A 12,170-nucleotide genomic window follows, 5' to 3' on the forward strand; every position below is an offset into this window, starting at 1 on the left:
TGTTCGCGGGAAGCCTGAAACAGGCAGGCAGCAGGTAAGCTGGGGCTGGGGCATGGGAGGGCACGAGGAGGCGCGGCCCAGTCCGGCCATCCGGCTCCAGCCCGGCTCGGCTCGGGCCCTGGGGTGCCGGCGGCTGCGGCTCCAGCTCGGCTCAGGCCCCGGGGCACTGGCCCTGGCCACGGCCGAGCGGCTCCGGCGGCTCTGGCCCGGCTCAGGCCCTGGGGCGCCGGCCCCGGTGCCGGCCGAGCACGCCCGCCCTGGCGGCTCCAGCTCGGCTCGGGCCACGGGCGGCTCTGGCCCGGCTCGGCTCGGGCCCCCGGTTCCGGCCGAGCGCGCTGGCCCCGGCCGAGTGGCTCCAGCCCGTCCCGGCGGCTCCAGCTCGGCTTGGGCCCCGGGACACGGGCACCGGCCCCAGCCGAGCGGCTCCGGCCCCGGGGCACCGGCCGAGCGGCTCCGGCGACTCCAGCTCGGCTCGGGCCCTGGGGCACCGGCCCGTCCGGCACCGGCCCCAGCACTGGCCCTGGGTGAGTGGCGCCGGCCGGCGGCCGAGCACCGCCGGCCCCAGCAGCTCCGGCGCCGGCCCCAGCAGCTCCAGCCTGGATCCAAGCCCCACGACCCCTCCCTATTTTCCCAGACTTGTCCGGCTTTTTGGAATTTCCCCCCGCACGGGGATTTGAGGACCAAAAAGCCGGACATGTCCAGGAAAATCCGGACGTATGGTAACCCTATGCCAGTGCTCTTTGTCTGCCTTAGGATCTGCACAGTGCTGTACTCTGTGTTAGCAATGGCTGCAAGTGTGGACAGATAAATGAATGCAAGGAATTCTGTGCAAAAGCAAATTTACAATATGTGAAACACCAGAGGAATTTGGAGATGGAAGAAATTTTCAGGGGCAAATTTATTTAAATATACTTTGTGGTTAAATTATGAGAAACAAAGTGAGCATGTCAATAAAGGAGGCAGTAGAGAGAGTACTTTTGTGAATGAGTGGGAATGCTGGGGAAGATCTGACTCACAAATAATCTCCCTGGAGTACTTTACAAAAGGATGCATTCTCTACAGTGCATTGTCTCTGGATTATTTCTTGCATCACCATGGTATGAAGCTGGCACCTATACGAGACCATACTTCTATCTGTATCCTTGATGCCAATGTGGTTGAAGTGGAAACAAGAGAGAAGGTGGGAGGATACAATAAAAGTCTGTTGTATCCAAATCCTGTATGTTGCATGTAGAAATGCAATAGTTATACCTGTAGGATGCGCGATCGTTTTTTCCATAGCCCTCCTCTGATCTGAAGAAAATTCAAGAACATTTCAGAGGTTCAGTGATGAGTGGCTGCAGTGTTTCAGTTTGCAAAATGTTGCTGATGGCAGTTTTGTTTTCTAATCACTAGGTCCAGAAGATGGCATAGTAATAAATTAACCTTCCAGCGAGCTGGGGTCCTTTTTCGCCTCTGCATGCAATGTTTGGACTGATCTGAAGCTTTCGTTTTGGACTGAAGGGACTTGTCCACTGCTTGCCCTGGAAACCTCTCTCTCTCCTAATTCATGAGCCAGCAGGATGCGGTCGCTGTGCTTTCAGAACGCCTTCTCATAGCTGCGTACAAAGGCCAAGTGGATAATGTGGTGCAGCTTATCAACAAGGGTGCCAAGGTAGCAGTTACCAAGGTAACAAGAGAAAAACTCTTTACAAATTCCCTGGGAACTAGTGTAAATCCTAAACCATTGTCTGTGATAATGTTCTTGTTACTTTACAAATTTAAACATATTTGGGAGGGCGGGGATTAAAAGTGTTTTGATTTTTCTTTAAATCTGCATTTATTAGCCAGTATTAACATGAAATAATACATTTATTTTCCTTCTCTGCTTCCAAGAAGGGGAAAATACAGAGCATCACTGCATATGTGCTGTGCTGGATGCCTGTGCAATGACATTTTTAAAATGTGCTTTGACTCTTGAGGAATGAACATGCTTTTAAAATTCATCACCATAGAGAAAAAAATTGGTGGGGAAGGGAGATCTGGAGGCTGTGCAAAAAGCTCAGGGTAGCTTTAAGAGGGGAAGCAATAAAAGCTACCTGTTCTTGTAAGATAAAGGTACGTGAGCTGTAATCATGTACTGTTTCTTAAGAGAAAGGTCCTTTGATATAATGGGCTAAATTCTGGCTGCACTTAATGTGCAATTCCAAGGCTGAGGATTATAAACTTCATTTTCTATTCCAGGGTTGGAAAGTCAGGATTTGGCCCATTGTATCAAAGGACTTATAACAACACTTATAATAAGATTTTAAAAAGAGTGCAATTGAAACGAACCTACTGCCAGCTCTAACCATGTCATAAATAATAATTGCAAATAATGCAAGTGACCAATGAAAAATTGCTCAGTCTGAGAGCTAAAGATGGAAGAGTTTGAATCTGAACACAAATAAGCCTGAAATGATTTTTCTCAATATTCTGTTAATCAAATCGGAATGAGAGGAATACTAATGAAAATGATGTTTTCTCCCTCACTCCCTTTTTTTTTTAATTATTATTATTTTTTTTAACCACAAAAACTTGGAGTGCTCCCATCCTCCTCTGAAGTTTCCTAGTGGTCACCATATAAATCACAAGCCAAAATTCTCTGTGAAAAAGTGTCATTAACATTTAAAAGAAAAACATTTCTAGGAGCTGAAGAGAAGACGTAAAACCAACCCTTCAAAGGTTTTTACCTCACACCTAGCGATGTGTGAGGGAATGTTTTATCTGAATAGGTCAGTGGCTGCCTGTGAAGGAACTGACTGCATCTCCTACCCCAGCAACTAATTTTGTATATAGTTGGTTGTCACTGGAACCTGCTTTGCTTGCTAATGAGGCTTGCAGCCAGCTTTCTACTGCCTAGTCACAAGGCTAGTTAGGATGTTGCAGGACTGAGTGCAAGGCAGGAGCCATGAGAGAGGAAGAGAGGGGGAATCGGTGGGTGAGAGAGGGAATGTGATAGAGTGAGAGATGAAAAGGCTGGTCTGTGGTCTGCTACAGAATTTTAAAACTAAAAAAATTAGTTGGGGAGGTGGAAGTGGGTAAGGTTAGACCTGCAAGGTCTGTCAGATCTGGGACAGGCTTATTATTTGGCAAAATGCTGCCCTGGGGCATATTTAGTTTTAATTACATTCATGTATCAATTGAGAACACAAAATTTGACTGTGAATATTAGCCTCCACAACACAGCTCTAAGGGCTGTCAGTAGGTTTTAAACAGAAAATGTGAATACATTAAATAAGGTGCAAAAATAGATTAAAATTAATCTATCAATGACACCTGCTTTCTGAAAAGCTCCCTTTGCCATGTTTGGATCATAGTTATTTATTTTTAAAGTGTAGAGGAGCGGACTCACACCTGCGGCGCCTCCTGCTGGTCATCTCGAGAATTAGCTCTTCCAGCATCCTAGAGCGCCCCCTGCAGGCCGGTGATCCGCCTGTCCTCTGGCCCCCATGTCCCTCCCAGATCCCGGTGCCCTTGTATCTGGGGTGCTGCCTCCTGTACATAGCAGAGGGGCATTGCTGGCACGTGATGGCATATATAACATTGGTGGATGTGCAGGTGAATGAGCCGGTGATGATGTAGCTGATCTGGTTAGGTCCTGTGATGGGTGTTGCTGGTGTAGATATGTGGGCACATATCTACACCAGATCAGCTACAACATCACCGGCTCATTCACCTGCACATCCACCAATGTTATATATGCCATCATGTGCCAGCAGTGCCCCTCTGCTATGTACATTGGCCAAACTGGACAGTCACTACGCAAGAGGATAAATGGACACAAGTCAGATATCAGGAATGGCAATATACAAAAACCTGTAGGAGAACACTTCAACCTCCCTGGCCACACAATAGCAGATGTAAAGGTAGCCATCTTACAGCAAAAAAACTTCAGGACCAGACTCCAAAGAGAAACTGCTGAGCTCCAGATCATTTGCAAATTTTACACCATCAGATCAGGATTAAACAAAGACTGTGAATGGCTATCCAACTACAGAAGCAGTTTCTCCTCCCTTGGTGTTCACACCTCAACTGCTAGCAGAGCACCTCACCCTCCCTGATTGAACTAACCTCGTTATCTCCATACTGATTTATACCTGCCTCTGGAGGTTTCCATTACTTGCATCTGAAGAAGTGAGGTTCTTACCCACGAAAGCTTATGCTCCCAATACTTCTGTTAGTCTTGGGGTAGGTCTACACTTACCCAGTAGTTCGGCGGTAAGCAAATCGAACTTCTGGGTTCGACTTATCGCGTCTTGTCTGGACGCGATAAGTCGAACCCGGAAGTGCTCGCCGTCGACTGCGGTACTCCAGCTCGGTGAGAGGAGTACGCGAAGTCGACGGGGGAGCCTGCCTGCCACGTCTGGACCGCGGTAAGTTCGAACTAAGGTACTTCGAACTTCAGCTACGTTATTCACGTAGCTGAAGTTGCGTACCTTAGTTCGAATTGGGGGGTTAGTGTAGACCTGCCCTTAAAGGTGCCACAGGACCCTCTGTTGCTGTCTAAAGAAAGATATTTGAATGATGGTGGGATTTTTAATAAGAGGACTCAACTTTGGATCTGTAAGGGGCTCTGACAGTAAGGAAAGGATTAAAGGAACAGCAGGCACACTACACACTCTCATCCCCACTATAATTTTGAATGCTGGTTCCACATAGTGTCAACTGCAAAATCCAGTGCTCTACATTATGGTTTCCAGCATAACCATGGAGCTGATTTAACTACTCCATGAAATTAGTTAATGTAAACTATGGTTCTAATGTGAGATCAGTGGATAATGACTTGTTACAAATCTAGTTTAATTTTGAATTATTGACAATTTCCGTGTGTGACAATGAGTGCAACAGAAGTGCAAATTATGACCTGCCCCTGAATATAGGATTGATTTATTACTGAATCTTCGTAATGTTGCTAAAATCTGTTGGATGTCTCAGTCCACCAAAGAAATTCAGTTTGTTTTGGAGTACAAGTTCAGGTGGATTCTAGAGCAATGTAAAACTCAGCAAATTTCATTTGCAGGGGATCATATACATTTTAGATCCATGTGGCTTCATATCCTCCCCATTTTATTCGTTTTCCACATTTGAATGGGTCTAGAATCTCAAAGCAAAACTCAGTCAACCATAAAGTGTTGATTTTGCAACAAAACCAAGGTGCAAATTCCTAAATCAGCCCAGGTTCACAGGAAAGATCTGTGAACTTAGTATGAGTTTGGAGTTCATAACAAATTATGAAGCATGGTGTGTTTCACATGGCATGAGTTACAATGTGAACTTTAGTTGGTGCTTAGTGTTTATCCCAAGTGGCACATCACTCCATAACTATTACTGATTTACATTTTTCAAACTTGCGTAATAATAATAATAAAATTTAATAGCTGATTGTTCTAGTAAGACTGAAACACGGATTCTCTCTCTCTCTTCTTCCTTCCTAACACAAAAGTCTTTACAAAATTAACCATAAATAAAGATCTGTTTATTCACATCTGTATTTTATGCCTGATCTATACGCTACACTCTTTTATTTACATTCATCAATTTTGCTGTCAGAGTTGACATTACATTCTATAAGATTTACCCTTAAAGGAAATCACAATCAAGGGCCCTGATCTTGTCCTCTTACCCAGGAAAAATTCCTGTTGAAGTCAATAGAGTTTTCTTGGAGTAAGAAGTGCAGAAGCAGACCCTGAGTTTGGAGGAAAAGGGAAAGTTCTGTAGCACTTTAGGACACGAAACAGATTGCAAATGTGTGCTGGCAAGTGTAGCTGACTTGACAAAACACTGTGCAGAACTATGCATGCCTGAAGTAGCAGGGCTATAGAGCAAGCTCTTTGTCAAGAAATTCTTTATAGTTCTTTATCCTCACTTGATTTATTGGGCACTAGTCAAGTAAAAGTGAGACTTGTTTACCTTTCAAAACCAAGTCATTTAAAATGCTGGCTAGCTGGCATGCCAATCCAATTCTCTTATCCTAAAAATGAAAGGTCACATGATGTGTTCATTGCTGCTTCAGTAAACAAGAGTTTTATTGCAAAATGCTGTTTTCGTTGAGAGCTCTATGTCTATATGTAAAGTGCTGTTTGCATTGGCTAGATGTTTGCATAGTATGAATAAAACTAAAGAAAGAAAATTCAATATAATTTTCATTAATGCTGAAATGCACACTTCAGTGTTTGCTCAAAGATTTATTTATTTTTTGTTTTAGTCAGATTAGTAATTGAGTGTGTTCAGCTGAGACTGTCAATTTCCATTGAAGTCCGTAGGAGTTGCATGCATACAGCACCTCCACTGAAGTCAATAAGAGTTGAGGGCACTCGGACTCTTTTCAGGTTTTATATTTAAAATATAATAGGGACAGCCTGAGCCATACGTTCCTCCCCTTTTTCTACTTCCCTGGGCTTCCTTACCTGTTACTGTGGCTCTTCACTGAAGTACTGTAAATGGTGCTTTCCAAGTGCTGTGGTTTGGATATTTCTGCAGCTATGCAGTAGTAATTATTGTGCTGTGCTTTTTCAAAAATATTCAGTTAAAATAAACTGTAAAACCTACCTGTGACAGGTTTGGGCCCTTTGGGATGTCACCTGATGTGCTGGGGTTTAACTGAGTCAGCCTATTCTGCCAGCCTGGGTACCCTTTACCTGGCCTTGTTGGGTTAGGCTCACAAGCCTCTTCCAGCCAAACACACAGGCAGGGCCACGCCCAGCTGCAGAGAGAGACAGATCTGCTCTGGAAAGATTCAGCCTTAGGGGCTCGCCCCAACACTCTGGTGCCACTCCTTTTAAGGGGTACAAACCCAAAGGTTTTATGAAATTTCCCCCCTCCCTCAATGTGGAAGGAGATATGCACAACTTCTTGTCCCCCCCCCCCCCCCATTAGAAATTACAAAAACTGGTTTAATAATAAACAAAACAAATTTTTTTAACTACAAAAGTGAATATAAGAGATAACAGACAGAACAAAGCAGATTACTGCCCAAATAAAGCAAAATACACAAGCTAGGCTCAATATACTTAAGAAACAGGTTACAAAAATGTAATTTCTTACCTTAAATGTTATTTTAGGCAGGTTGCAAAATTTCTGTGGTTCAGAGTTCCAGTTATATTTCTTTTCAGACTGGACCCCTGTCTCAGTCTGGACTCACCCCCTGCCTTCCCTTCAGTTGGCTTTAGCAGTCTTTCTTGGGCAGACAGGCCATGAAGAGGAGGATCCCCCTTTGCCTTCTTCCCCCTCCCCCTTTATATAGGATTTACATAAGGTGGGAATCGTTTGTTTCCCAAACTTGACCCCCCCGCCCTTCCCTTCCAGTGGAAAGTTACAAGAAGTTCCAGGTAACGTTTAGTAGCAAGTGACAAGACCACCTGACCTAGTAGTGTCACAGCGTCCATGAGTCAGTGGCAGTATGGAGCATCGGCAGGAAGGCCCAAGTCTTTTCACAGTCTATTATCCTCGCTGATGGGCCATGCGCCCTGTCTGGCTTTTCCATTGTTATACCTGAAGTGTTAGCAGTGGGCATCACCCAAAGTAGCATAGTTGAAATACATATACATAGTCAATATTCCTAACTTCAGATACAGAAATGATAAAGGAATACAAATTGGATAATCACATTCAGTAAATCATAACCTTTCCAAGGATATCTCATGTGAGCTATCTTGCATAAAGTATATCTCAGTTATGTCATATTCAGATCATAAGCATATTTTCATAAAGAATATGGAGTGAAACGTCACACTACCATTCCCATTTTACATTACAATTATTATTGTGCTACTGTGGAAATGCACATAATACCAATGATGCTAATCCTGCAAAGCAGCAGTCACCACAAATGGTGAGCCGCTACCACAGAGCAAAAATCAGAGTACCTGCTGGAACAGGATAGAACTAGGAACCAATAGTTCAAACAGTCTCTAAGTTCATAAGGGAACAAAAATACCCCTCTTTTACAGGTACACATCAATAGCCCCACCCCTGGTCCCAGCCAACACTTACTCCTTGACAATTCTCTCCCCTTGAACCTTATAAGATTCTATTTGCCCCTTTTGGTCTGAGTGGTTAGCCAATATTCTGGATTGTGACGGGTTGTTTCTGTTAGGAGGAGAAATTGATGATGCAAATCAGGTACTTCTGTAGTTCAATCCTGTGTATCTACAAAAATATACACAGAGCCCTGTTTCCTTGAATACAATAGAAACAAACAGCAGCAGGCAGTTTCCTTGCTCAGAAATCCAAGTTGATTGCCACTGTAGGACATGGTTTAGGTATATATTGTGTGGCAACATGGGGAAGCTTGCACTCCCACTGAGTGTGCGTCACCTGCTCTGGGAATAAATACAAGACTTCAGCCTCCAGGACCTTAAGTCTTTTCATGAGCTACTTTTTGAATTAAAAAAAATCAATCAATCAATCTGAAAATATGGGCTATTTGATCCAACAGACTGGGTCATTTAAAAATAATTTGACATGTATTCTGCCAAAATTGAAAAAAAAAAAAAAACCTGCTTAGTTAAATGATACTATACTCTTAAAACTCTTAAATGATACTATACTCTGCCTTTTCTCCCCAGAGTTAGGGAGAAGTATTCACCTTCATTTAAAATTTCCTGCCTTTTTGTCAGTTTGTGACACAACTTTCTTTCAGGGAAGTTACTAATGGATGAATGTTTTAAATTGAAGTTTTATTTCTTTTTAATTAGGCCTGAGTGAATTCTGTAAGTATATTTAATTCCTGCTATTCTGTGTCCACATGTGATTGCTGCTGTTGTAGCTGCCGCATGGAGCAACAGCTAGAGTATCATTTTAAAAGACCTTTTTTGTTTGTAAGTATGTCCAGCTTTGGATGGACATTGTGTAGTGAAGGATGCTTGGCTGTGTAGGTGTCTAGAGACAGCCTGTCTTGTACAGTGCACAGTGCATGAGATGACCTTTCCTTATTGAACAGTGAGGATACAAATAAATATTGAACAGCTCTCCCCTCTGTGGGGCACCATGTGACCTGCTCACTGAATGAGACAGTGAACTGGCAGAAATAATAATATATGGTCTTGTAATTAAAGAATGTGTTGTATTGCATGTGTGAAGGATATGCAGTCAACCCTAACTTTGGCATTTTCTGACTTGAGTGCTTTCCATAGCAACCTTAATCCTGTTCTAACATTTTTTTACTTTTATTAATAGTAATAATTACTATTTTGCATTTGTAGCTGGTGTCATGGGTATCCTAGATGCTCCTCAGAAAGAGGAGAGACATACTGCTAACTCTGAGAGCTTACAGTTTACAAGCCTAATTCTGCAAATTCTAACTATTGAGTGTAGTTCCTACTACTGTGAGTCCATTGAAGTCACGGAATTATTCTTTTTGACACCAATGTGACTAATCACAGTAGTTGGGACTATGTAATAAGTGTTTGGAGGATGAGGCCCAAGTAGGGTTACCATTCGTCCGGATTCCCCCGGACATGTCCGGCTTTTAGAGTTAAAAATAGCGTCCGGGGGGAATTTGTAAATGTCCGGACTCCCCCCCCCCCCCCCCCCTCCTGCAGAGCACGCGCTGCTGACAGGGCAGCCGGACGGATGGTGCCACTTACATGGGGCTCCGACAGCCAGAGAGAGCCCCTCCTCCACTTCCCCCTCCTCTCCCCTGCAGCTGAGAGCACTCCCTGCATTCGCAGATCACCAGTCGGCTGTTCGCACCGGCAGTCTGGAGCTCCTCCCCCTGCTCCTCCTCCCCGGCACGCTGGTCTGAGCGGCAGAGTAAGGGGGCCAGGGGGTCGGAGAAGGAGCAGGGAGGTTCTGGAGGGAGCCGTCAAGAGACGGGGGGGGGGTCGGGCGTTCGGGGGGGGGCTTTCTGGGGGTGGGGGTGTGGATAAGGTTTTGGGCAGTCAGGGTACAGGTAGGGGGTAGGATCCTGGGGGGGCAGTTAGGGTGGGGGGGTCTCAGGAGGGGGCAGTTAGGGGACAAGGAACAGGGAGGCTTAGGTAGGGGGTGGGGTTCTGGAGGGCAGTTAGGAGCAGGGGTCCCAGGAGGGGTAGTCAGGGGACAAGGAGCGGGGGGGCTGTCAGGGGGCAGGGGTGGGGAGAGGGATCGGAGCAGTCAGGGGACAGGGAGCAGAGGGGTTTAGATGGGTCGGGAGTTCTGGGGGGGCTGTCAGGGGGTGGGGAGTGGTTGGATGGAGCGTGGGAGTCCCGGGGGTCTGTCTGGGGGTGGGGGTGTGGATAAGGGTTGGGGCAGTCGGGGGCAGGTAGGGGGTAGAGTCCTAGGGGGCCGGTTAGGATGGGGGGAGGGTCTCAGGAGGGGGCAGTCAGGGAACAAGGAGCAGGGAGGCTTAGGTAGGGGGTGGAGTCCTGGGGGGCAGTTAGGGGCAGGGGTCCCAGGAGGGGGCAGTCAGGGGACAAGGAGCAGGGGGAGGGTTGGGGGTTCTGAGGGGGGCGGGAAGTGGGAGGGAGTGGAAGGGGCAGGGGCGGGGCTAGGGCAGGACTGGGGTGGGGCTAGGGCAGGACTGGGGCAGGGCTCCTCCCGTCCTCTTTTTTGCTTGCTGAAATATGGTAACCCTAGGCCCAAGGTTAGCTGAGACATGACATCAGGGAGGTTTACTTCTAAAGCTTTGAGGTGGCTTGTTTTCACTGGTTGTATTGCAAAAAAAGAGTAGTTGTTTGTCATGCTGTGATGCATGGCTAGAAAGGGTTAAACATCCTGCTAAATAAATAACCCTCAAAAGACATGAGGGGAGGTAACATTTGTGGTTTTGTGTATTTACATATGTATGAGTAGAGTCGACAATGTAATCAACAGTCCCTGTATATGCTGTAATTCTGATACTTCAGAGGTCAAAAGAACATCCTATCATTTAAATGAATTGTAAACACGGAATATCTCTGTATTCCTCTCTCTTTGAAATGTATAACAAACAGGGTGGATAAAAATCAATTTTTTGATTTAAATCGGATTTTTTTGATAAAATGCTTTTTGAGGAAAAAACCTATCTAAAGATAGTTTTAATTAAGATACATTATAGCTCAAAGATCTCTCATCATGGAATAGGGATTATAAATTCTAATTCTATAGTATGAGACAATATATTCATATAATGTTTAAGAAAAGTTTTGTAAATGAGTTCCAATAGTTCACGGATTAGGGACCCAATCTTATGGGGTTCCAGAGGCTTTTGTATTTTTTATTTATTTATTTATTTATTTATTTATTTAGGTTAATCTTTCTATCTACCCAATGGGACTCAGTGCTCCATCTAGAAGATACCATCAGAGATGCTTAGTTTTGCAGTTCTCAAACTGTGGCTTTGTGTCTCCAGAGATAACATGCTTGTTAACAGCAAAAATGTTTTTAAATAAATATATAAATAAATAAAATATAGAGGTGAGAAATAACAGACCTCAACCCTATCATTCCTTTGCAGATTTGTGTACAGTCAATCCCTTACCTCTCTCTAAAAGTGCAAAGTTTCAAAAAGTTCAATGAATAGAAGATTGTTGTGGGCGGAATAGATCTGGACGAGGAGAAGAAGTCTGGAGCCACTTAAGGATGTGGGGCAAAATCAGTACTTGGTCCTGCTAGTGAAGGCAGGGGGCTGGACTCGATGACCTTTCAAGGTCCCTTCCAGTTCTAGGAGATAGGATATCTCCATTTAAAAAAAATAAATAAATAAGTGAGAAAGGAGGGACAGGCAGTAGAAACAAGAGTGAAACTGTTTGAGCAGCATATTCCAGAAGTCTTGAGGTCTTTCTGAGTGTAGCCTTCATTGATTTGAGATGTACCATACCATTCTCTCACTAAAAGGGAAAACCTATAATGGCAGCAGGCTGTAAAAGAGACCCAGTTTGGGAATATTTCAAAGAAGTTCCTCTACTTGTGGATAAGACAGGAATGCGTGCAAAATGCAAAGAGTGCAACAAAGAAGTGCAAGGCCTGGTTTCCTGAATGAAACAACATCATGAGAAGTGTTCCTTCTCAGGAGGAAGCTGTATTGAAGATGATGAAAGGAACATGTCTGAACATGCAGGATCTTCAGGTTGGTAAACATATTCCAGAAGTCTTGAGGTCTTTCTGAGTGTAGCCTTCATTGATTTGAGATGTACCATACCATTCTCTCACTAAAAGGGAAAACCTATAATGGCAGCAGGCTGTAAAAGAGA

The 12,170-nt window shown here is 44.6% G+C and overlaps 1 protein-coding gene across 4 annotated transcripts in view; it reads left to right on the forward strand.

Annotated features, from left to right (window-relative positions):
* The first annotated feature begins 1,549 nt into the window (after positions 1-1,549).
* The window catches only part of ANKRD6 (ankyrin repeat domain 6), a 57,184-nt gene continuing 46,563 nt past the window's right edge, over positions 1,550-12,170 (forward strand). For all 4 annotated transcript variants that reach the window (XM_065400647.1, XM_065400648.1, XM_065400649.1 and 1 more), the window contains exon 1: positions 1,550-1,669. In XM_065400647.1, the coding sequence (XP_065256719.1) occupies positions 1,550-1,669 (120 nt within the window). The remainder of the gene's footprint in view (positions 1,670-12,170) is intronic.

This window comes from Emys orbicularis, chromosome 3 (genome assembly GCF_028017835.1).
Source record: "Emys orbicularis isolate rEmyOrb1 chromosome 3, rEmyOrb1.hap1, whole genome shotgun sequence".
NCBI classification, from domain to species: Eukaryota; Metazoa; Chordata; order Testudines; family Emydidae; genus Emys; species Emys orbicularis.